The 26,588-nt window shown below is 42.8% G+C and overlaps 1 protein-coding gene across 1 annotated transcript; it reads left to right on the forward strand.

Annotated features, from left to right (window-relative positions):
* Positions 1–4,011: 4,011 nt before the first annotated feature.
* ARL13A (ADP-ribosylation factor-like 13A) lies at positions 4,012–21,679 on the forward strand. The gene is made up of 11 exons (XM_004685888.1): positions 4,012–4,070; positions 4,740–4,810; positions 11,686–11,935; positions 12,755–12,857; positions 13,373–13,560; positions 14,171–14,261; positions 14,352–14,529; positions 15,395–15,479; positions 15,568–15,671; positions 16,415–16,505; positions 21,544–21,679. The coding sequence occupies exons 1-11, from the start codon at positions 4,012–4,014 to the stop codon at positions 21,677–21,679; spliced, it is 1,356 nt and encodes a 451-aa protein (XP_004685945.1).
* Positions 21,680–26,588: the final 4,909 nt, after the last annotated feature.

Below are 26,588 nucleotides of genomic sequence, written 5' to 3' on the forward strand. Positions count from 1 at the left end.
ACAGATCATGGATTGTGGAAGCTGTGTTTGTTAGTGTTGGAGTAGGAGGTTATACCAGTCAATTGGAGGCTAGAATGATGTTAGAGTTGAAGACATCAGAATGACATTATGATTAGCTCAATGTAGATGAACATTATCAACATATATTTATATGTATTTGTGCATACACAAACATATATTTAGTACACATATAATTCCTTGCTTTGTCATTTGAAAGGGCCTAGAAGCAAAGACACTCCAGTAGCAATAAAACATACCTAGTGTCCAACCTTATTTTCAAGGACTATTCACTAATGCAATAATCCAAGACTCTTTAGAGAAACAGCTAATTCTATGAGTATAGCAGGAATACTGAAGATGAGTCTGAAGCATTTCACAGTGCCAGAAAGTAAGGAAGTGATCAAAACAAATCATCAAAAACCACAACAATGGAGGTATGACAAAGGGATACTGGAGTTAAATGAAAAAAACTCCCAATGCCAAATTTGGAAACAATTTGAGTGAGTAAATCAATAAAAGTAATGTTGGATTATAACTCCAACTAAAAAAAAAAATCCCATGAGTCCATACAGCATTAATAAATGATTTAGTAAACAAATGGATAAAAATAGCCAATCTTTCCACACATAAGAGTCCTAAATAACTTATGTAAATACTCAGGTGGAACAAACTCCTTATTTGTTGGGTCTGGGTTGCACATAGTAGTAACTATGTGCCAAAAGACATGGCATGGAAAGATGACAGCAGAGAGATCTGACAAATACCACCTAGACAGGAACCCAAGCCAACATCATCAATGATAAGTCATGTTGGCAGCATGTACTCATGATATCATGTGATGAGAGGATCTTTATCCCTGTGGTCTTCCTCCCAAAACCACTTAACTCTGGTCTAAGAAAATTGTTGGACGAACACCGAGTGAAGGGCTTTCTATGGATCAAAAAGAAAGTCTGAGAAACTGTCACTGCCAAGAGGAAAGAAAACTCAACAACTAAGTGGCCTATGGTGCCCCCGAGCACGCCCAGCACCCCCAGGCCACCTCGGGGGCTGCCGGGGAGCCCCCCTGCTGACGCTCACAGCCCCCTCTGAGGAGACCCCCGCGGAGAAGAGAACCTGCTGCCTCCTCATGTGAGGGGCGCCCGGGCAATGGACCCCATCCACGCCGTGCCGGGGCAGCCAGCGCGTGCCTGCGCAAGCCGATAAAGGGCTCCCACCACAAAAAAGGGGGGGGGGCAAGTTAATGATAGTGTATGACAGTGTATGAATTAACAAGGTTCCTTGTTGTAACAAACACATCCTAGTAGAGTAAGTTGTAAGTAACACGAGCGACTAGGTGCTGAGTAAAAGGAACTCTATACCATGCTTGTAAATTTTCTGTATATCTTAAACCACTATTCAAAATAGTTTGCTTTTTAAAAATTCACTACAGGCAGCCCTCCTACCTGCCTGTGACTCTGATGACATTTCTTTTACACAACTTTCCCCTTTGCAAAGCCGCAGTGGAAACACTCCTAACAAACCTGTCCTTTAAAAATGTAAAATAAGGATGTAAGTAAATAGATAATTAACCAAAAAAAGGAATAAGTATGATGTAATTTGGCCAGAAGAGATGAAGAACCCCAGAGCAGTGGTCATTTCTTTTGTAGCTGAGAACTTCACACACAGCCTGTGAGATCCTTGTCCTAAAATACACAGACTCTGAGGCCTGACCACCAGCATTTGAATTCAGATTTTACTACTTACTAGCTGGGTAATCTTGGACAAGTTACTTGACTCTCTTTGTGAACCTTATCTCTTAATAGTAGGAATGATAGGCCCTATTTTTTTGGTCATGTAATAGAGATTAAATGAGTTAATACATGTAAAGTACTTAAATGAATCCTAGCACATGGTAAATTCTACAGAAATACTTTGAAAACAAGAAAAAAAACCCACGAGGAGCAAAGATTCATTTCAAAATAGCTGTAATCATATAAGGTAGGGAGATGTGTGTTTGGTTGCTATGGACCAGGCAGTGGTTGCCATAGATGTCACAGCCATAGCAGCCATTGTGAGGACATAGCCAGACCCCTTATAAGCAGGCCACACGGCCATGTTAAACTGGCTAGAAGGCTAGAAGTCTCAACACCTTCCTCTCACTGGATACATCTCGTGACTTTCATCGAAAAAAGAACCAACTGCTAACCAGATAATTGACCACCTCAAGGTAAGAAAACTGTATCATTATCTACATTCTACAGATAAGAAATCTGAAAATGTTTAAGTGAGTTAGTTAGGGTAACCACTAGAAGCCCTGGAATGAAATGAGGGACCAGTAACCCCTAGTCCAGTCGTTTCCCTCCTTGGTTTTCCTATGTATCTTAGGATAAGTTCTTATAGAATAACTAGTATGAGGCCAGTTTGACCTTTCTTGATGGCACTAAATATTCAGAGAGCCTGAGATCAAGCCAGAAAGTTCTGCCAATTATCAGTAAATAAATCTAAAGCTGCTACCATATCTGTGTCTCAAAGGGCGATGTCTAGCATGGGAGTCAGGCAATCAGGCTCTGATGTTTCATGCTCCAGGTCTTATAAGTTTCAAGTAAAGCCGAGGTAAACCTGGTTTTGATCACAGGTCATGTATGAGGTTTTCCTTTTGTCTGGCACAAGTAACATCCATTCTATAGGAGTCAAATGACTTCCTAGGTTATGAGTTGTGTTCTAAGAAATACAGTAAAATGTGAGTATTTGGGAATGGCAGTCTTCAAATCAATGGATGATTCCACAGAACACAGTTATCCATTGATTAACTGGCACATACACTGTACTCATCGACGGGTTAAGCAAAGCCCATCTGTGTATCAGCCACAGAAATTTGCTAAACCAACAAAGAGCTTCTGCCCAGCTCTGGACTCCAATATAATTAGCCACTTGGGAAGTGTTAATAAAAACAACAGAAAGATACCAGTCTATACCCTCATGGATGGTTATAAATGAAAAGATGACAGCAAGTGTTGGTGAGAATGTGGAGAAATTGGGACACTTCTGTATAGTGGTAGGGAATGTGCAATGTTTTAGTCACTTTGTAAAATGGTCTGGAAGTCTGGAAGTTCCCCAAAAGTTACGTATAGTTATTACATGACCTAGAAATTATACCCCCAGGTATATACTCAAGAGACTTGAAACATGTTCACACAGAAACTTGTACACAAATGTTTACATCAACATGATTCATAAGAACCAAGTAGTTATAATTCAAATTCCATAAACTGATGAATGGGTAAACAAAATGTTGTATACCCATATAATGTAATATTATTTGGCCATAAAAAGGAATGAAGTACAAATTCAAGCTACAATGTGGATGAACACGAAGTGATTGCATAAATTATTCTCTTTATTTAGGCAATCACTTCCAAATATGGCTGTACATTGAATTCATCTGGGAAGCTTATGCAGTTCCTTGGGAATCTCTGAGAATAGACCTGGATTAGTACTTGAAATCTATTAGATTAGATGATCTCTAAGGTCCTTTATGGCTTGAGAAATTGTATGAAATATAGGACAGTTGACTACCAACACCAACATTTTTGAAGCAGAAGCAGTGAAAAAAGAAAGCCCAATAGTTGTTACTTGATAGCCTCCCAATAGTTCCTTCTTGAAATCTAAACTGATTTTTCTCCAATGCCCCCCCCACCCGGTTGAATAAAGATAATCCCAATAGGAATGAACATAATATTATTTAAGGGCTAGCAATGTCTGATGCCATTATGCCTATGTAGGTTGCTTTAACAAGTTATTTCCATTTTTGCAGTAACAAGTCGCTGGATTTGAAGAAAACTGATCCTTCACTCCATAACATCTATAGACAAAGTTTGATGGAGTCAAGTAATGGACTGTAGACAGCCCACAATGGTTGTTAACAACAACAACGTAGCTATAAAATGACTGAAGTTCTTTCACTGATGTTACCAATGGGGGCTGATCTCTTCCTTATTTCATTCCATCAATATTAAAGAACAAAGCTGAAACATGTTTCGGCTACTGACCTCCTGCTGGGCCCGGCTCAAGAAAACAAAAGAGAAACGAAGGTAATATAATTATTTCTCTAGACCTATTCTACCATTTCTTCCACTATAACTGCCTAAAGTTCCTCAAGGGACAAATCTTCATGATTATATATTGATAGGGAAGGTGATTAAGCAGTGTCTACAAAATTGGGAGCAGAGTTGGGGAGGTGGATGAGAAATTGTCATTTCTTTTTTAAAATTAAAGTTTTTCTTACATCATTGTAGTCCCTCATAATTCTCCACCACTAGACCACCCATGAACCATCACCATCTTCCCTTGTGTTCACCCCTCCCCTTCCATAACTTCTCCTGCGTTCCCCACCCCCCCCCAACTTCTACTCCCTCTTCAATGTCTGCCTCAGTTCTATGGCCAGCTTGCTAGTTATTTCTTTTTCTTGATCTTTGTTTTTCTATATTCCACATATAAGTGAGAGCATCTGGTATTTAACTTTTTCCTTCGGACTGATTTCATCTAGTATAATTCCTTCCAGCTCTGGATGAAAAACTCTTTATCAGGGAAGAAAAGCTCTCAGGAAGGTTTGTCACTTTCTACCATTTTGGCCATACCTTTTATGGTAGATATTGGAACTACTACAGGTAGAGCCCCAAACTCCAAGGAAGAGAACTTCTGGTTAAGCCTACGAATTAAAAGTATTTTTAGGTTTTGACTCACTTTTCATTCCATTTCAGGAAAGCATCCATCATTGTCATCAGCTTGGACAACTCCAGTGAAATTTCGGTTACAGATGCTTTCCAACGTTGTAAGTAACTAAAAATCGTTAGATACCAGTTTAAGTCTCCTATGGGTCAGAGACCAATGAAATAATCACTCCTTCCTAGCTTTACTTGAGGGCCCTCAGTTTCCCTCTTTTGAAAGTAAACACTTCCCATCACACACACACACACACACACACACTCACTCACTCACTCACTCACTCTCTTTTGGTGTCAGCTTATTTATAATGTCTGTCAGTCATCTGGTACTTTTATGCGATGTCCTAATTGAAAGTCCTCTCATAGTGTCAGTATGAATGAGCTCAAACTTTATAAAGCACTGCAGTCAATTATGAAGGATGGCAATGTTTGAAAGTGTCTAGTTTCAGAGCTCAAAGAAGAACTTGGTCTAGAAAAGGGAGTCGTGTGGGATGATGAAGAAGTTTAATAACATGAAACTCCTGTGACAGTTAATATAGAGGTTTGGAGCTTGAGAAATGTTGTCAGTTTAGAGATGTGGAAGTTTAATACCATATCTCCAGTTGAATACCTTGACATTACCATATCTCCAGTTGAATACCTTGACATTTCAAGAAGCAGTTACCCAGAATTTCAGGAAGCTGCTCTTTTTGCTATGAAGACCCAGTTAACTACCAGACAATCAATCAAAGAGCTTGGCACAGTGGCTAGGAAAGGATGCCATCCATTGATGTTTATTAAATAAAAGAAAGGGTATGATGTTGCAGCTGGGTTTTACATAACCTGGCAACCCTCAGCAAGTTCTGGAAAGGCCTAACCTGACTCCTCTGCCATTGACCTATTTGAAACCTACATCAATTACCTTGAACTACAGCAACAGCCTGCTGGCTGTTCTAGCCATCTCTGGTTGGCCTCCCTCCCCAGGGCCCCACCCCAGTATTCAGGCCACATAGTTGTCAGAAGGACTTCATGCCACTTCCCTATTCAAAACCATTCAATGCCTCTGCCATAGTCCACTGTGCTCCCTCCCGACTATGGTGGAGGACTGTGGGTCCCTTGGTGGTGGGTGTGGTATGTGAACACCTATCTGAAGTCTGATCCTGTGCCTCTGAATCACATACAGCATTGTAAATCAATGGAGCCAATAAAAATGACTATTTGAGGAGAAAACAAAATGACAAAACCATCAAAAAATTATATAAAAATTTTAAAAAAGTATGCCTCTTTATTGGCACCAAACCAAATTTAACTTCTTGAGCAGCACACTAGGCCCTCCATGATTTGCTCCCTGACTTCTCCAGCTTTATTTCCCATGCTCTCCACAGATGCCCCTGAGAGAGCAAAAACATCATCTGCCATCCCTCCCCCATCATAACTTTTCAGTTCACATGCACGAGCCTTCTGCTCTCATCCCACTGTACCTAGTATTTCATCCCCTCTATTACCTACCTACTTAACCAAAGGCCCTGAGTCACAGTCTAAGGCTGACCTCAGGGAAACCACCCCCCCCCCCAATGCCCAGAACACCTGCCTCCACCCCGCCCCCAACTCTGTGCCTTCCTCACTCATGCACTTACCACAGGTCATTGTGTGACTGCAAGTCCGTCCCCAACACAATCAGCCCCTTGAGGAGAAGTATCGGATTTTTCGTCTCCGTATCTTTAGTCTCTGTGTTTTTAGTCCCCCTCCAGAAGAGCATTCAGTGGATATTTGTGGAATAAAGCTTCTGCCCCATAACACCATTCTCCTCAGGCCACATGTTGCCGCTTTATAACTTCTCCCTCCTTTCTCACAGCTGCTTCCCCACCTCCAATAGTGGCCTCCCCAGGGACCATGTTCGTGGCAACGGCTCAGCTTAATATCCCACATTATAAGCAGCAAACTTGACCCCTTGTTTCTCCCGGTTCTCTGATAGGCAGAGCTGATAGAATGGCAAATAGCCACAGGAAAATCGAGGAAGCGTCAATAGGCTAATTCACAAGAATACTGATCAAAGTGGGGATCGTTTTTAGAACCTCAGCTTGGCCCCATTCCTAGATTGTCATAGTCTGGGTGGTACCTGGAAATCTTTATTTGTGGAACTCAGGTATTTCTGGCAGTCAGCCAGATTTAGGAAACACTAATTTGTAATTAGACACCTGCTCTTTTGTCTCTGGGAATAGTGTCTGCTTTCCTTTCTAATTCCTTGAAGATACAGCCCAGAGTCAAATTTGTTATTGTCTAACTTGCCCAGTACTTGGAAAATAACTTGGGGCTGTTGCATAAAACAGTAGTTAAGTGGTTGTGACTACATTCACAAAGAAGTTGCCAATGACCAAGAAGCAAAGTACTTGTGTGTGTTCTAAATTGTGTGTTGTTCTAAAGAATACCTGCAGCCACCTCTGCTCATGCTGGACTACCATGGCCATGGCCAGGGTAGTAGGCTGTCAGATACCCAACGGGGAATAGCTCCCCTTTCCTGCCCCTCACATGTTTGTGATTGCCAGCTGCAGATAACTACCTAGGAAGGAATTCCAGTTTACAAGTAGCAACTTGAGTGAACATCTAAAGACGCCTGTTATAAAATATGTTGGGACACAGGCCATTATTACTGATGACACTACTCACTGTAACTGTTTTGTCTGGCACAGTCATGTGAGGCAAGAAACCCAAGGGTGAACACAAACAGGTGTCCTAAGTGAGGGCATTTAGAGCAGTGCCTCTCAAACCTGGGGAGTGGCTCAAAATCCCTGATGCTTGAGCCCCACTCCAGATCTAGACAATCAAACCTCCAAAGAATAAGGGCTAATGATGTGGGTTTAAGGACCTCCTCTCTTAGATGATCCTGGAGCACCCGACCAAGAGCCAAGAATCAGAATCAACTGGGAAGACTTCGAGCCAGCCAATCCTGCACACATGCAGATACTCTGGTCTGCAGAGGGCGCATGAAATCAAAATGTTAACAAGCATCCTACACAATGCTGAGGCGCACAGGCATGAGCGTCATGCTCTCAAGGGCTATGGTTCTCAAGTTTCCAAATGCAGAAGAATCAAGGAGGGGTTGGGAAGGAGTTGGTGACTATAGGAGTTTGTTAACTATACAGATGCTTGGATCGCAAGCCTAGCAATTCTGATTCATTTGGTCTAGGGTAGGGCTTAACAACCACACCCATGTAACACTAAAGCAGACAGACTCCAGAGGATGCTTACAAAACACACCGCCAGGGATACAGAGATGAACTAGACTGGTACCTGTCCTCAGGGTGTTTATAAATTAAGAGAGGGAATGAAAGAAGTGGAATTGTCAGGGAACAACTTCTTCTAGGGGGTTGTCAACAAAAATTGAGTGAATAAATAAACAGGGAAAATATTTTGCTCTGACAGGGGAAAAATATAAAGCTTGTCTCAATGCAGGAAACAAGAATTAAAAACTACCTTTAGGGATTTAATCTATTCACTTATTATGTTTTAGTAGTCTAATACAAACAGTAAATATCACATCAAAGTTGTGACTGAAAATTATGTTATCTGAAAACTATAATTAAAAAAGATAATTGAGTAACATGAAAACAGAAGAGGAGTTGCAAGTTCACATTAAAATCTAATGATAATAATGCAGAGATACGTGTATATTTTCAAATATCTGAAAACATTTTACTAACTTCTCCACCAAATGACTCATTCTGGCAATCCCAGAGAAATGTCATAGGTATATCTGAGACTATAAATAAGAAGCTACTGATTCTGGTCTTAGAACTCCCAGGCATGAGTGTAGACAATCTATAAATTCATTTTGCTACTGATGTGGGCAGACAGCTGGGCCAGACTGTCAATTGAGCAGTCTGGAATGTCTATAAATGTGATTGCATTTTGAGCTCCATTTTTTTTTCCATTTGGGATATATCATTTTTTTAAAAATATTTTTATTTTTTACATCATTCTTCATTTTGTGCATTTTTTCATCTCAGTTGTAATCCCCATGGGCTTCCCACCACCAGTTAACCCATGTGCCATCACCACCATCCAGTGCACTCTTCCCACCCCAGTTCTGATCCCATTTCTGATCCCCTTCCACCCCCATAAAATATCACTGGTTTATAGTTCATTGTTTTTATTTTTACTCTACTACCTTTGTTTGTCTCTCCCCTCTGCCACCCCCCCCCATCCCTTATGCTCCTGTTTTGAGTAAAACCACCCAGTATTTTTTTTTCTTTCTGGCTTATTTCACTAAGCATGATCTCTTACAGCTCCATCCATGTTGCTGCAAAAGGCATGAGTTTATCTTTTTGATTGCTTAGTAGTATTCCATTGTGTATATGTACCACATCTTTTTAATCCAGTCATCCATTTTTGGGCATTTGGGTTGATTTCATGACTTCCGTATTGTAAACAGAGCAGCAATAAACATGGAGGTGCAGGTGTCCTTTAGAATCAATATTTTTGCATCCTTTGGGTAGTACCAAGGAGTGGGATTGCTGGATCATATGGAAGCTCTATTTTTAGCCTTTTGAGAAACCTCCAAATAACTTTCCACAATGTTTGTATCAGCTTGCACTCCCACCAGCAGTGCAAGAGAGTTCCTTTTTCTCCACATCCTCGCTAACATTTGTTGTTGCTGGTTGTTTTAATATGTACCATTCTCACTGAGGTGAGGTGATATCTTATTGTGGTTTTAATTTGCATCTCCCTTATTGCAAGTGATGTTGAACATTTTTTCATATGCTTGTTGGCCATCTGCATTTCCTCTTTGGAGAAGTGTCTTTTTAGCTCTTCTGCCCATTTTTTGATGGGGTTGTTCACTTTATTTTTGTTAATTTTCATCAGCTCTTTGTATATTTTTGTGAGAAAATTTTTTTCCCAGTCAATGGGATGTCTGTTTGTTTTTTGTAATCTCTGTTGCTGTACAGAACTCTAACTTGATGTAGTCCCATCTGTTCCCTTCCTTCACTGTCATTGCATTGGGTGATGTATCTTTAAAGATGTTACTGAGGTGTATGCTCTATAGTGTTATGCCCATCTTTGCTTCCAGGTATTTTATGGTTTCCATTCTTATGTCTAGATCTTTAATCCACTTCAAGTTGGTTTTTGTGCATGGTGCAAGGTAGTGATCTAGTTTCATATTTTTTCATGTAGCTTCCCAGTTTTCCCAGCACCATTTGCTGAACAAACTTTCTTTGTTCCACTGTATCTTCTTTGCTCCTTTGTCAAAGATTAGCTGCCCATAAACCTGTGGGTTTATATCTGGGTTTTCTATTCAAATCCACTGGTCTGTATGTCTGTTCTTGTTCCAGTACCATGCAGTTTTGATTATTATGGCTTTGTAGTATAGCTTGAAGTTTAGGGTTATGATGCCCCCATTCTCTTTTTAGTCATTTCATGAGAGTTTGGGTTATTTGAGGTCTTTTGTGGTTCTATGAATCTGAGCAATATTTGTTCTATTTCTTTGAAGAATGTCATTGCGACTTTTATTGGGATAGCATTAAACCTGTAGATAGCTTTTGGTAGGATGGCCATTTTGATAATGTTAATTCTCCTGATCCATGAGCATATGATGTCTTTCCATTTCTTGGTGTCCTCTTATATTTCTTTTAATAGTATTTTGTCGTTTTCTTTGGATAGGTCTTTTACCTCTTTTGTTAGATTGATTCCCAGGTATTTGATTCCTTTGTTTTAATTGAAAAGGGTTTTTTTTTTTTTTAATTTCTGCTTCTTCTGATTGGCTGTTTGTGTATAGGAAGGCCTCTGAATTTTGTGTGTTGATTTTATAACCTGCAAACTTGCTAAACTGGTTAATGGTTTTGAGCATATTTTCTATGGGTTGAGCTCCATTTCTATGGGAGCTAAGTAAGTTTTAGAATGCCCGAGGGGATATTTGAATCCAGCCACAGCTTTGAAAGGGCAAATGTTTCTGAGTTTGCTAAGGTTTGTTGGAGGGGATATAGGGAAGAAGACGTCATACTCTCACCCACAGTCATAGGTACCATAAACATTTATTGAACACTTAGTGCATGTAATATCACACAGAGCCCTACCCTCACAGAGATGATATTTTAGCTGGGGAAATAGGATACACATAGAAAGGGGCGAAGGACAACTTTAGGTAGAAGACCATGTACCCAGTGAGACAGCAAATTGAGAGAGCTGGGTAGGTCAAACAGGCAAAGAAAGTGGTACTGATACTTAAGCTGGACCTTGGAGAGAAGGTAGGAAAGGACCCTCCCTTATTGACTCGTTCACTCATTTATTCACTTATCAAATTCATTCAACATATTGAGCACCTGTGTGTCAGCTGATCCGCTCAGCAACCTGAATATTATGGTGACTAACATGGAAAGGGCTCCTCTCTTGTGGCAGTTTGTAATCCAGATGAGAATCTCATAGACTGTATAACATTGTAATGTGATAGTGGTAAGCCTAGAAGAAAGGTACCTTTTCTTCTGAAAGGACATGGTAGTGTGATTTAGGGTAAACTTTCTAGGGGGGAAACAAAATTTAAATTGATATATTGTTTTAAAAACAACTGGAATTCATCAAGCAAAGCACATTAGGAGTGTTCTAAATAACAGGAATAGTATCTTATGAAGCCCCAGACAAGAGGACATGACATGTGGCAAGGGGGTAAGTCACCCAAGGAGCAGAGGGAGTGAGAGACCGGGTGTGTTCCAGGGATAGTGATCAGGCAAGACACAGGTCTGGCAGGTAGGAAGCAATGGAGTCTGTATTCTGTCCTAGAGCAGCAGGCACCCACTGAAGTGTACTGAGCCAGGAGAGACCATGGGCAAAGTGCCTGTGGAGAAAGGTGAATCTGAATGTGAACAGGATGGCAGGGCCCTCAGTAGGGTTCCCTTCATCCAGTGTTTAGAACAGGTTGTGGGCAAGGTTCAGGCCATTGTTTAACAGATTCTTTGATCTAACTCCATCTCCATGCTCAGCGGTTGCTTCTCCTCTCTCCCTCTATGCATAGTACTCCCCAGAAAACTGAACAGTTACCTGAAATCTGGACGGACTAATGTTCTCCTGGACAACTATGAAGTTTCCATCTATGACCTGAATAGGGACACGAAGGGTCAAGAATTCAGGCCAAACTACTATGCCCAGGCTCAAGGAGTGGTTTTCGTATTGGATATCAGTGACTTAGGACGCCTGCAAGAAGCAAAGACCATCTTAACACGTGTTTTGTCAGAGAAGAGGTTGTCAGGAAAGCCTATCTTACTGTAAGAGTCTATTTTTGGTGCTTAATTTCCCCTTTTAAAGAGAAGTAGAGGAAGAGCTGGATAGCCCCTTTGTCAAGTTCAACTAGAACGCCTCTCCCCTTTGGCTGGCTGAGGAAGTGTAGCCCAATCCTCTAGGGGTACCTTCAAGAGTTACTTTCTACCCCACACTGCCCCAGGGGACATGTCGCTTAGTCACGCAAAGGTGATTTTGATAACAAGCATCAAGGACGAAAGGGCAAGTAAGGCCCAGATCTACCACCACCCGCTTCCACGAGACTTCTTTGCTTTTCTTTTCGAGCTTCAGTCTCTAACCCTGAGATGGTGGCAGGAAAAAAAAATCCCTGTTTTGTATAATCAATGCAGTGTCCCCCAACTTAGCAGTCTGCTTAAGAGTTATGAGACTAGCACTTATTCCAGGGTGGTAATTCAGACTAGCCAACAACCCTCCTCTCTCCCCCACTACCATTTTTCCCCCTCCACTGAAGTATGAACAAATTTGGGAGGGGATATAAAAACTCCAAATTTGTTCATATGCCAGCTAGCAATTCTAATTAAATGTTGATGGCATAATGTAGAGGAAGTGAGAAATGCGGCCTGGGGATTATCTTGGATTCAAATTATTTGTGCCACTCGCTCCTCCATTGAGTGTTGGCTAGAAAAAAATCTAGTTAATCATTGGATACATCTTTCAAGCTAATTCCTTGGTAGGTAACATTTATATTAGAATGGCTTCTCCCTCTTCTCCCCCTTCTTTCTTTGCCCTTGACCCACTTTCTGTTTCAGCATTCTTTCTGCTTTCTCTTTTATGCTCTGCACTAGCTTGGCAAACAAACAACACAAGAGCAGTACCATTTTGCCTTGTGATATGGAACATCTATTCCTGGAAAAACTACTAACAGAGAGCCAGGCATCTTACCGTGTGGTAAGTGTCCCTACCCACACCGTCCTCTAGAACCCAGTTGATGCCTCCCTTAGCCATCACACCACTGGCCCTGAATGCCGGGCCTGGGACAAAACCTCTCCCCACCAGGCGATATCTCCAGTGATCATTTCTGGCTCGATGGTAATAATAAGTATCACATACTTATAACACTTTCACATCTTTTTTACTCATTAAGGCTTCAGAAGAGTCTTGAAAAGTTGGAAATTTTAATGTCTTCATTTCATGGGCAATAAAGCCAAGAGATTCTGAGGCACTCTCTCAAGGTCACACATTTAAGATAAGACACCATCACTTGATTAAAGGGCCTTGGCTTTTGGATCTTTCATTTACATTCACAGGTGTGAATGTTCACTGTCTCCTAGGAAGTCTTAAGAAATACTCTAGGCCCAGCAGAACTTATGTGAACTTCTCTTTTTTGCGTAAGACTTGGGAATGTGGGCCCCAGGGGTTCCCAAACTCATGAGCTGGGGCCTTCTCTTCTCTTTTTCTCATAGGAACCTTGTTCATTAACTAAAAACATGTCCAAGAAGGACCAGCAGTCCATAGTTGAAGGTCTGCGTTGGCTGTTGAATGCCATTGAGAATAAATCTGCAGAGCTGTCCACATCATCACAGCCTGTCATCGCAAGCACCTCAACTGCTAGGAACATCAGAACATCTGGTGAAGGATGCTCGTCAGAGAGGTAATGTACTACCTCGATTATGTATACTGATAAGATTAGAGGCAGGAGTTTGTTTTTGACATAAGCAGGGAGCTCTGAGAGGTGCTGGGATTCTATAGTGCTGAGCAACACTCTCAAGATGCACTGGCCCAAATGGGACTTGGGCAGTGAGCACAAACTTTCCACATTGTTAACTACAAACCTCCCTCCCTCCACCCCTAGCACAATAGGGGTGGCCATGTCAGTGGGGTGAGTTGCAGAAATGTAAGGCTATTGGTATTAGCACCTATGCAAAACAAGTTTCCTACTCCCCATTTTAACAAGGAAAAAAGGAATGTGAGTCCCTCGAACTTATTAATATTCTATGGATGAATGTCCTGGAGCCACTCCACATTCACTCCTCTAGCTCTCTAGTTCTCTGATCCTGCCAGTCAGGAAAGATGGGAGAATAAAGGAAGATGGAAAAGTGCTAACAGGAGGTGACCATGGCTTTCAACAGTAAAAGAATGTCCTTTCTGTTCTCCTTTTCGTTGGCAATAGCGTATGATGCAGACTGGGTAAGAGCTGCAGTCAGTCAAGGAGCTTGAAGTGTGTCTTCTCACTATGGCTCTGTCCTTTCTATCTTCCCCAGCTTCACTGCCGGGTTTGGAGTATCCAACGAGAACTTACACCTTGCAGGACAACAGTCAGTGGAAGCTAAACCCCTAAAGTCAATCTTACAGGTAAACAGCTACTGGTGGTGACTGTTACTGCACAGGAACCACTCAGTGGCACCAACTGACTTTTGCCCCCTTTGTCTCCTTGCTGTACAGAAAGAAGGAGTCAGGTTGAGGCCGAAAAAGAATGTATCCGTGACATTTGTTTTAGATGGAGTCATAGAGAGAGGTGGACGTTCTAAAGGAAGAGGAGTTTCCAACTCTGTCCACTTTTGCCGCAGTCAGACCAGTAACCCATCTCCACGTGCTGCTGCTGTGGCTCATCCTCCCAAAGGTGATGCTGAGTCAGTGGTTAGCAGGGAAGAACAGATAGATAGGCCTTCCCTCACAATTTATTTGTTTTTAAGATTTTTTTATTTTATTTATGCATACACGAACTGACGTGTAGCCCAGAGGTACAGGGGGTGAGAGGCTTCAGCAGAGTGGGGAGCAGAACAGGCTAATCGATGAAGTACACTGCTGAGGGGAGCAGCGGGCGAGACAAGAGAGGTCTGCTCCCAACCCCGTGCACCACCAGGCCTTTCCTCACAATGTATAAAGCAGTATTATTATTTTGAGTTTGAAACTCTTTACTCCTACCGTGGCTGATGGTCAGAGATGGTGTGGAAGTGCAGGAAACATGCTTGGGAACCACTTTCTCGTAACCCAGGGTGATGTCCCAGCACTGGGTCACCAAGATCTTTGAATGACGATAGGGTAATGATAAAGGTTGTGATTTCCAACGTGGAAGCACAAATTCTGACAGGCTTTATAGAGTGTAGTTTAGTTGTCTCTCCTTTCTTCCGAGTGAGAGAGAGGGGAAACTTTAAAATGAAGGAAACCGTTTAAGCCAAACATCTCACATCTTGAACTATATGTGAAGATAATGACACAAATACAGAGAAAAAGGATGTTCATGGCTGTTCAATCACAGCATTGTGTGCAATAGCTAAAACTTAGAAACAGTCTAAATGTTCAGCAATGGGGAATGACTAAATAAATTATGGCGCATCCACATAACCAAGTACTATGCAAACCTGCAAAGCACGGATGGTTAGTTATATTTACTGACAGGGGAAGTTTCCCACAGCTGGTATTTTATTAGAAAAAGTAGTCAACCAGAGTACAACTCGCATATCATGATGTGTGTACATTCATAGCATATCCAGAGGAAAATCACCAAAACATTAGTAGTCGTGATTTCTTCAGTGGTAATATTCTAGATGATATTGAGAAAAGGCCCAGGTACTTTCTTCAGATTTTTGTTATATTTTTTATTTTACATACTTCTCATTTCTCCTTACAATAAAGGTCACTCCTCTGTGTCCCTTAGGCCCCAGGGACTTTCAGCTGTTAATAATATGTCACCTCTGCTCTTCAAGGTGTCTGGCTCTTCCACTTGCCCCGGGGGCCTTACTTTGTTGTACCCGAATGGAGGTATCTGGACTTGGCCACAGTCACTGAGGAGGAGAAAGACACTGATCTGGGGATAAGGGGAGGATGAGAGTTCAGTAGAAGGAATCTAGCTAATAAGAGGGAAGGGAGTGTTTTTCTAGGTGTGAGAAACTTTCCCTAAATATCTGCTCAAAACTCAAATACATGTCTCACCTCTATCACCTCAGAGCCTAGGAGAAGAATGACATTGGATACCTGTGTTGTGGAGGAGACACCGGAAAGTCCCTTAGAAGAAGGCTTTGAGTCTTCTGGTTAGTATGTCTTAAATGAAGCAGCAATGTGGAAGGGCAAAAGTAAAAGAAAGTAGAGGGCCAGGGCAGAGGGAGGATGCCTTGTGGGGGGTGTAGTCTATACCTCTTTAGAGAATGGGCAACACCCTCTTAACCTGAAGTTATCTAGGCAGGACAGGAAACTGGTGCTTAGCTTCACTTGTAGTGACTGGCTCTTTTCTTTCTCTTGTTAGACAAATAACAGGTTACTAAAGAGAGAAATGAAAATAACATCTAGTATCCTCCCATCGTAACTGCTCTCATCTCCAGATCCAGCAGGCCACTCGGCTTTTTGATTTTAATTTGCCAACATCTCAACAGTACCCATGCAACTCCACTTTGATATCACATCTCTGAGAACTTCCCTCACTCCGAAACATCGACATTGCAAACATTCACATGACTCTTAACACCTAATCGCCTTCTAGCCATTACATAAATACTGTACCTTTTAAGAGTACTTTGCTAGCCTTTATGAGAATGAAGACCTCAATGAAGAAGCAGAACTTTTACATCCTCACACTCAGACGTATTTGATGAACAAAATGTGAGCAGCCTGCGAACAACATGTACATAACCAACTGAGATTGAGCCTTAGAGATATGGGGTCGCGTAGAAACTACATTAAGGCTCTTGGGTGTTAGAGGGCTAGCAAAAAATAAATGGAACTCTTCTGACAATTATGCTTGACTGAATCGTTTTTATTCATACCTTCAAATATTTGAATTCCTAGACATTGACTGGGAAGCCTAGCAACAATTTCTTTCTTGTCCCATCAGCATCAACAAGGGTTGGCTCTGCTAAGATTTTAGTTTGGTATGCAACACCTGTAGATGCGTGACACCTTCAACCCGCCATCCCCAGGGTGACAGTGGGAATAACAGTAATAGCTTAGGACTATTACTTGCACCATCAGTTCCATAACCACCATTGATTGCCTTCTGGACAGGCAGATATAGCACTTGGGTCACACTCATCTGATTCACAACCACCTTTTGGGGTACAGACTGTACCTGACTGCATTTCACAGCTTAGGGAACTAAAGGGCCCATAACCTGGAAGAACAGCACAGGAAATTTATCTTACTCTTGAGCTGCTTTAGGCCACAAAGATTTGTTTATGCTTTCCTCAAACTCCACCCAGAACGAAAAAGCTGTCTCCAGGAAAAATGCTGGAGCTCAGCCATGCCTATGTCAGGAAAATTACACTGATAGAAATAAGCTTGTCAGTAGTAGTAGCAGACATGGTTGACTGAGCACTTCCACTCTGCCAGGTGTTAGGCTAAGTGCCTTACATACATTATTGCTTTCCTCTTCCCGAGCCTACAAGGTTGGTTCTACTATCATCATCTTACAGAGACAGCAAGTGATGTTTGGAGAGGGTATATTATGCGTGCCCCTAAGAAGCAGCAGAACTGGTTTTCAAAGGAAGGTCCGACTGTGTAACTCATGCTCTTAACTCCTACCCTACACTTTATAACCCAAGTAGACTATAATTGTTTTGAGGGATAGAAACTACACAGAAAGCTCAGTCTTACAACCCCATTTGGAGGGTCTGACGCTGGCTATGATACATTGTGTATGGCCTTAACTCCAAGGGAACCAGCCCATTAGCTTGTGGGCCTTTGAGAAGATTCTGAATGAGGTTCATCTTATTAGTCATGAGGCTGGGAGGAAGCTTACACCCTCAGTTGTAATCCTTGTTGTTAAATGTATGAGGACCTTGGGGGTACAGGGAGTTTGACTTACCCAAGACTGTACAACTGATCACTGACAGGATACTCCTAACATCCAGCTCCCCTGCACGTCCTGGACAGTCCTCTCCTTGTCTAAAAATACTACATTCTCTTAGGTCTTTTCTGGCCATTCTCCATCCATCACCTCCGTCTCCACCATGTTGGGGAGCCATACCAGACCAGGCAGGTTCAGTGTCGATTCAGGCAGACAGAAGAGAGTCCTGGAGACTTCAATAGATTTGACAGGCGTTTTAATGCTGAAGCAGAGAAACAGGTACCACAGGTGGACCAGCAGGGAGGCCAGGACACAGGTAGCAAAGAAGCTCCCACCCCCATGATCTCTGCTCTCTTTTCTCTCTGGCATTCTCTCTCAGTCTCCCTCTATCTCATCTCACCTTGCTGTAGAGTGATGTCACCATGAGTGCCAGAGCTGAGGAGTCCCTCTTATCCTTGCTTCTAGACCCAGGTGTCTGCAAGTACAGATGTGCACACCACAGGCTCTGGCTTCTTGATGCAGGTAGCCACATCACAGGCACGCGTGCGGCTGCAGGCTCACAGCGCTCAGACCCAGGTGTCTGTGTCCATGCTCCTAAATGCTTCTTGAACACACATGATATCAATGTGGACAATGAAACCGAGGAGAAAAGCAAGTGTGTAGGCACAGCCAGAGAGGCCAGTGATGGGAAGGCAGAGAAAAAGCCTGCGCCACTCCATTTCCCTCCGCACAAATTTGCCCACTAACTAATAGTGGAAAATTCTGCTGACAGTCATTCTCACCCAGCGAGTGCCTCTACCGAGCAAATGTTTTATCAGGCAGGAGACTGTAAACTCACGTTCATAGGAAAAGTGGATCATCCACATTTCTCTTTATGGCACGTGTGCTTATGAGGCAAGCACACTTTCAGTCAAGAGGGAAGGGGAAGGGTGGCGAGAAGGGGTGGGGGTGTAACCTGTGAGGGTGGGCAGGGTGGGGAATTTAACAGAACTGAATTTCAGTTGTGTGCAGTGTATGTGTTCCTGGGTGTCAGTCATATTTTTCCTACATAGACTATTGTTCCTCCCTAATTTAGCCAGCATACCCTTATTTCTATAAAGGAAAACATTCTATTTTAAAATGGAATCTTAATATGGTTGCTGCAGGCTGTTACTTCAAACCCCTTAGCATGCTGGGTAACTTGCCAATTTCCCCCAGCAGAGACAGGGATAGGAGTACCTACCTCACAAGTGGTTGGGAGGATCAAAAGGGACAATCTTATATAAAACCCCTAAGCATAGTGCCTGGCACATAACAAAGAAGCTCATTAAGTCTTAGCTGCTACTATTATGACTAGGGGAGCGGCTTAGTTAGATAGTCTTTAGAGAGCTATTGTTAAGGGGAAGGATGTCCTAAAGGAACTCTGCAGTCTTATGGACTCCACCCCCTACTCCAGCTTTCTGGACACTATCCCCTACTCCAATGATTAGAAGGAATTCTGGGACATTTTGGGAGAATAAATAGGGTGAGATTGCATCTCGCTCTTTCGCTCATGAAGCAGCTCTCCCGACCTCGTGACTCAGTATGTTCAGTCAGCCTAGCCGTAAGGTATTCCAGTTACTTTGTACCCTGCTCTCTTTCCCTGGGCTGTTTCCTATTCCTTTCCCCTTTTGTAAATAAACCCGTTATTGACCCTTTTGTGTGTACCTGCAGTATAACCGAATTGTGAGCGTGCGGGTGAGGCCCCACAGACAGATGGCCCAGTCCACTCTGGGCTACCCTGTAACACTACTACCCACATCCCTTCTGGGACAGGGATCCTCTTTTCTGCAGAGAGTAACTCAAAGATCAAGGTCTTCAATTCTAAAGAACAAAAAACAGAGAATCTAGTGTTACTATAACCACGGCCAAATATTGGCTCTCCCATCTTTGAGAATCCTAAATCTGCCAAAGAAGTCTTAAAAATCTATGTGGCAGCCCAGGGGCCAAGATCAGGGACAATGTTTTGGGTTTAGAGGGTGTTGGGGAAGGCAATCAAGAGAATGTGACCACCTACCTGTTGATCCACGAGCTGAATCCCAGCAAATGGAGGCTTTTCACTACCTCCCTGATTCTTGAAATGTGTGTTCCCCTTGCCTTCCTGGCTCCCAGAAACTACTCAAGGATACATCTCTGAGATTAAAAAAAAGTTCTGGCCCTCCCTGGTGGCGCAGCGGGTTAAAGCACAGCATTGAGAATCTAAAGCCACTTCTGCATGAGTTCGATTCCCGCCCGCCCCGGAGGTGACCACATGGCGCTGCGGACCTCTCCTGACCCGCCCGCTGCTCCCCTCAGCAGTGTACTTCGTCGATCTGCCTGTTCTGCTCCCGCTCAGTCTCTGGTGAAGCCTCTCACCCTCCGCATCTCTGACCTGTACCCCAGTTCTGTATGAATAAATAAATAATAAAAAAAAAGTTCTGTTAAGACCATTTGGATAGTATATGTGATTAAAGGCAGTAAAGGTTACATATAAATTTTTAAAACTTGGTGGATAGGTGCAGAAAACTCTCTCGTCTTACAGCTGCCCAAGACAAAGCCTCCTAAGTAAGTTCCCTTGGTTATTAAAATTGCCATATGCCAATATGAGTGATCTGCTTTTTTCTTCAGTCTTTCCTTGCCCTGTGTATTTGTATGTGCAGGGGGCAGGACAGGGAACTTCAGATTATACCTGAGATGTTCCTGAGTTTGTGACCCAACAGAGGGAAAATATTCTTTCAGAAAGTGGTTGCCTGAAGTCTCGCTCCATCCACTGTCAACGTCCTAGCCAGGACTTTCAAGAGGCCGGCTCCTGTTGGAGACACTACAGGCATATGACTGTGGCCCATAAGTCCACAAGTCCATGTGGCTCTGGGTACTTTTCCATTTTACCTTACAAGACAGTTCTAGGATTTCCGACTAGAGAATTCAATATGAAAGGTACAGGGGTCCCTCTGCTCTGAATGGTTTGCAGTTCCTGAGGTTTGGTTACCAATCTTGATCTGATTGGTGCCTATCAGAGCACACTACCAGCAGGTCTGGTGACCTGCAGAACATGGGCTAATTGATAGAAAGGAAGCATTAAGGGAGAAGAATGATAGTTTAAGGCAGGAGTATGGAGTCCCACCAGTCTAGCTATGAATTATAGAAATTTGAACATTTGGTGCTTAAGCCACACCACATGTATGTTTTTAGGATTTATTTATTTATGTGTATAAGAACTGGGGTGGTGGTGAGAGGATTCACCAGAGACAGAATAGGGAGCGGAACAGGCAGATTGAAATACACAGTTGAGGGGAACAGCGGGCGAGGCAGGAGAAGTCACCTCCCTGGCCGGGGATCGAACTCATGCTTCATTGGCTGTGGACAGCTTCATAATGCTGGGACTTAACCTGTTGCATCACCAGGAAGGCCCACCACTTATATTTTGAATACTACTCTTTCCTCCTAGGAAGTAACTAGAATCACTAGTTTTCAAGGCAGTAGTTTCTGGCGAGACTTCCTCGAGTGTACTGAACACAACAGCACTTCTCAGGAAAAAACAGCCAGCTAGCATTCTGTGCTATAAAATGTCTGTGGCCACAGGTGGGGTGGAAATCAAGCCTAGACTCACTGCTTTGTCACTCACCCCTGTCAAGTATGCTGGATTGCCCAAACTTGGTTCTCTAACACGAAAGGAGTAAGAGCTATCACCGGACTTTTCAGGACTTGAAATCATCCGGTCGCTCCACTACATATTCAGTCACCTGAAAAAAACTAGCTCTGGCACTCCTGACCGATGCCTTAGCCCTTTAGCTAGAATGATCCATTCTCCCACTCCCTTTGTCTTTTCTGTCATAACTATCTGTGTGGAAAATGCAGGTGGAGCTATAATCCCAGGACAGAGAGAAAGCAGCAAGAACTTCCTGTGGCTGGCACGGAGATAGTATCAGCTGGGACTTGTGAGAGTTCGGAAGGCTTGGACTTCCGCCTCTGTGCCCATGAAGTGCCCGGCTGAAGTCCAGGGAGCCCGGGAGGATCTGCTGTCAGGTGGTGGGCAGAGCTATGTTAACAACACACTCAAACTGTGCCTTGCGATGATGACTCAGGAATCCCACGCGATCCCACACTCATGCTAGTCATCACTTCCAGAAACAAAAATAGACCTCTGGGGCTAAGAGACAGCAGTCCTTTTATATCTGCTCAGAAAAACGAGCCCAGTGCTAAGAACATTCATGCTGTTCCATACAATGGAATGTTACATAGCCATTAAAGATGAGAATTATACATACTATGCACGTGGGAACCAGAATGTGAGATAATGTGAAGCTGAAACAGCAGAATGCACGTGCCGATGGGAACTATGGGAATCATACTCGGGGATGTTCATCCCGAAAGAACCTACAAAAATGAAGAGTGCCAGAGTCCTACCAGATCCATTCCCTTCTCCTAACACCTTTCACTTTAATCCATTTGTTTTTCATTGTCCTCCTGATCACACTAGGTGGCAGAGACACTTGCATTTTAGCTGACACAAGAGTTAGCCCCACAAATCATTTGACTCAGAAATAAAGAACTGAGTGCTAAGGGTCTAGTGTTTTCAGGGTGCTTGGGTCTCTCCTTTACCCCTTCCTGTCTCCTATTCAGCACTATGATGAGAAGTTCCTCCCAGACGTCCAGTTGATCAAATAACAGTAAGGGGGCACTTAAGGTATTTGGGGACTCCACATAGATTCACTGCAGAGACTCATCCCTGGCCTTTCAGGGGCTCTAAGCCCAAAGCCTCTCTCAAACCATGTTCCTCTTGATCCCTGGTCAGGCCAAGAAACATCCTAGGTCTTTAACTTGAAGGACGTCCTGGAGCAGAACTGTATGTCATGTTACTGGCTTTGTTCAATCTCGATGTCAGTTAGGACAGGAAGAAAAACCTAGACCCTGGAACAAACTAGGTCCCAAGGACCAGCTCAAGGTCTACTCAGTGAATGTAGATGACAGCAAATTGAAGAAAGAAGGTCAACTTCTAAATGAAATATTTCATTATAAAGCTGCTTAAAATGAAGGGCTTCCAGAAGCCATGTGCACGATTTCCCACTTAACCAGGAAATACTTTCACTCTAAATGCATGAAAACATGTAGTTATAGTTGGAAGTTACACTGATTAATAAATATCTGAAACTTGAAAATAAAACCTTATTTAGACATTTTTAAGTCGGGCTGCTGTGTTTTGAATGAGGCTAGTTTATACCAAGGAAGTGGATTTTTTTGACAGACTACCAGAAATTCCTCATAAAAGAACCACTACATGCTATCTCTTACTCCTTGTCACCTTGTTTGGGATAGCGCCTAGCACATGGCTGGGTAGTTGAATGAGTGAAATTCTCTCCCTGAAGCTCTACGCTCAGCACCTGCCCAGACGCAGGTTTCTAGAATTAACGTTCAATCGGTATGTTTACTTTTTTAAGTGTTTAGATTTTTTTTTTTTAAGATTTATTTATTTGTGCATACAGAACTGGGGTACAGGCCAGAGGCTCAGGGGCGGTGAAAGACTTCACCAGAGACAGAGCGGGGAGCAGAACAGGCTGATCGACGAAGTCCACTGCTGAGGGGAGCAGCGGGCGGGTCAGGAGAGGTCTGCCACGCCATGTGGTCACCTCCGGGGCAGGCGGGAATCGAACTCATGCGGAAGTGGCTTTAGCTTCTTAGGGCTGTGCTTTAACCCACTGCGCCACCAGGGAGGGCCATGTTTAGATTTTTTAATTTGTATTTTGAAGTGATTTTAGACCTGTAAATATAGTTCACAGTGTTCCTGTATATCCTTTATCCAGCTTTCCCTAACGCAAACCTCTCACATAACTGAGTCACTATGACACTAACATCAGCACAATACTATTTACTAAACTACAGACTTGATTTCCAATTTCACCAGTGTTTCCTTTAATGTCCTTTTCCTGGCCAGGATCCTGATCCCATGCCACATTTATGGTATGTTTGGTTTAAAAAAAAAATCACCCCAGAAACAAGTTTCCTTTTAGGAGGTAGAAAAAGCAAGCCAGTAGCTGCTTTGGGAGTTTTATCTTCCTGAGCTATTGTACCCTAAAAAGAACTCCACCACTTCTGTATCAAAGCCCCTAATTCATGTCACCTCATCGTGGTTATTTTCAGAAAACACGTTTTACATCACTTCTCACAGTAGTCAAAGGGATTTGACAAGTGGGTTATTTTAGCAACCAATATTATGAAAGTGACAAAATGAGAGGGATGGCCTTCCCTATCTGTTTTCTGTTTCTTTTTCTTAAAACTGTATTTAAACTTTGTACTAGAAGCTGTGATGTTTGACTTTAACATAGGTGCCGAGAAACACATACACAGTGATGAAGAAAGGATTCTTTTCTATGCACATTTGATTTTGTTTGCCTAAAACACATATTGAACTCTTACAGAAAGCAAACTGATTGGGTTATTTTTGCGAGTTCATCTCAAAGTGGGAAAGGAAAGCAGGCTATGACATCCATTTCTTCCTTCAACAAATAATCAGATTATTAAAAAATATCTCCCATTTAACTTGCACTAAGTACAAGTTAGTTTGCAAAGTGCTTCAGTTATATAGTTTCACTAACTCAGTCACAACAATCCCATGAGGTAAGTGCTATTACGATTACTATCTTTTACAGGAAGAGGGCCAGGGAAAAGAGGGCTGAGAGGTTTGGGAACTTTCCCAAGTTCACACAGCATGTAAGCAATAGAACCGGGATTGGAGACCAGGTCAGCCTGGTTCCAAAGTTGGTCCTCTTGGCCAGTATGCTATATAGTCTCTTTGAGCACGTGCCCCATTTCCGACACTGTGCTGGGTGACAGACAGATACAACAGTGGACAGGATAATAGCCCTATTCCTTCAAGCCTTACAATCCAGTTGGAGAAGAGAGACCCTTAAACAGCCAAGTATAACACAGGTATGACTTGGATTGGTTTTAACTTAAGGTGATCAGTAGATGCAATTTGTGAATGCCAACACCTTTAAATATTTATTTTTTTAAAAAAGATTTATTTATCTATGCATACAGAACTGGGGCACAGGCCAGAGGCAGGATTCACCAGAGACAGAGTGGGGAACAGAACAGGCAAATTGACTGAAATACATAGCCGAGGGAAACAGCCGGTGAGGCAAGGGAGGTCTGCTGTGCCATGTGGGTCACCTCCCTGGCCGGGAATCAAACTCATGAAGTGGCTGTGGCTATCTTCATAGTGCTGTGCCCTCTGTGCCACCAGGAAGGGCCCTCACCTTTAAATATTTAGATTCCTGTTTTACATCCTCAGAGTCAAGGCCGCTTCCTGTATGTATCCTCGGGAGCCCTACCTGTTAGGAATGGACTTTGAATATTGACATGTTCTCCATCATATAGGTCTTGGCTATATGTTTGATTCCACCCACTTAGTCTCCTTTGAGGAGAAGCGATAGGCATTAGTGTGGAAATACATATAATGATGGAAACTAATCATTTGCTGGAAAGTTTGTTAAATCTGGGACATCATCTTAACAATATGTTACAGGGCAGGGAGAGAGGGGTACCCCTGAAGCCCCAAATCTGCCTGCTCTTGTTATAGAGCAGGGAGAGAGGGGCACCACTGAACCCCCAAACCTGCCTGCTCCAAATAGGTTCTACCATCCACTACATCAAGACAAAACATGTAAGACTTTAATGAAAAGGGACTTTAATACAGTGAGTATACAACACAGAAGACAAATAATATAATTTCTATATCAAACACCTGAAGCTACCCATCCCCTCATGGGCAAAAGTCCACCCAAAAGGGACTGGCACAAACAAGGCCTGAAAGCCCACCGCAAGACTAAAGCACCTTCTGGTCGGGACCAACAGAACAGAGTCAGAAATGGCCAGACAAGTCTGGGAGAAAAAGAGCAAAATCAAAATCAATATAAACGCTGCCATAGTCAACCTCCCCACGGGTCTCTCACCCACATCTCTTTCAACCAGTCCAGAGCCAGGAAACAAGCACAGTTTCTTCACATGTCTCCTTTGCTCCATGTGACTTCCTCTGGCCTCCTTCTGGCTCTCCATCTGGTTTCCTTCCTCCCTCAAAGTCCTTTTCTTCTCTCCTTTTCTCTGCTCAGCTCCACCCTCCTTGTGGGTGGGGCAGGGAACCTGGAACTTCCCCTTTTCGTAGGGGCCACCCTGTTATAATTTCACTTCAACTATCTTTCTGCACTTGGATTAATTGGTTAGGGCAGAGGTAGCACCAGTTCGTTCGTGACTGCACTACAGTTATACCAACTTGAAATATATGACGATCCTGTAAATTGTAAATTGGTAATATGATTTTGAAGATGAGAGGTAAAAAGACTTAAAAATGTCAGCCACAGACAATCATTCTTTTCCCTCTTCCAACCCCAAACCATTCCAGAGACTTAACTCTGTGGTTCTCAACACTGGCTAGACATTGGCATCACTGGAGAAACTTCAAAACTACCAAAAGCCTGTGCATCACTCCCAGAGATGACTGAATTGCTCTGGAGACCCATACATATGTGGCCCAGACATGTGAAAACATTTTTTTTTCAAACTCCTAGTTATTTTAATGTGCAATCAAGTCTGGGGAGAACTACTAGATAAAACCCCAAACCTGCAAGGAAAACAACAAATTTTTCACCCCCAGTTTTGCCAACTCTAAGATGGGCTTAATGAGAAACCAGTTCTGGAAGACAGGCAAGGAGCAGGCTGCAGACCAACTCCTAAAACTGTCCTACTTGGCTAGTGTTACTGGTCATTTCTAAGCACCTCTCTCTATCATGCCAGCCAAAATAATTGCAGAAGGAATGAGAAAGGAAATGCTTTTAAAGATGAAAAACTCTGCAAAGGCCTGCAGAAAATTTGCCTCCTCCTAGTCAAGGAGGCAGAAAAGGAAGTTA

This window comes from Condylura cristata, unplaced genomic scaffold (genome assembly GCF_000260355.1).
Source record: "Condylura cristata isolate star-nosed mole 26May11 unplaced genomic scaffold, ConCri1.0 scaffold00019, whole genome shotgun sequence".
Lineage (NCBI taxonomy): Eukaryota > Metazoa > Chordata > Mammalia > Eulipotyphla > Talpidae > Condylura > Condylura cristata.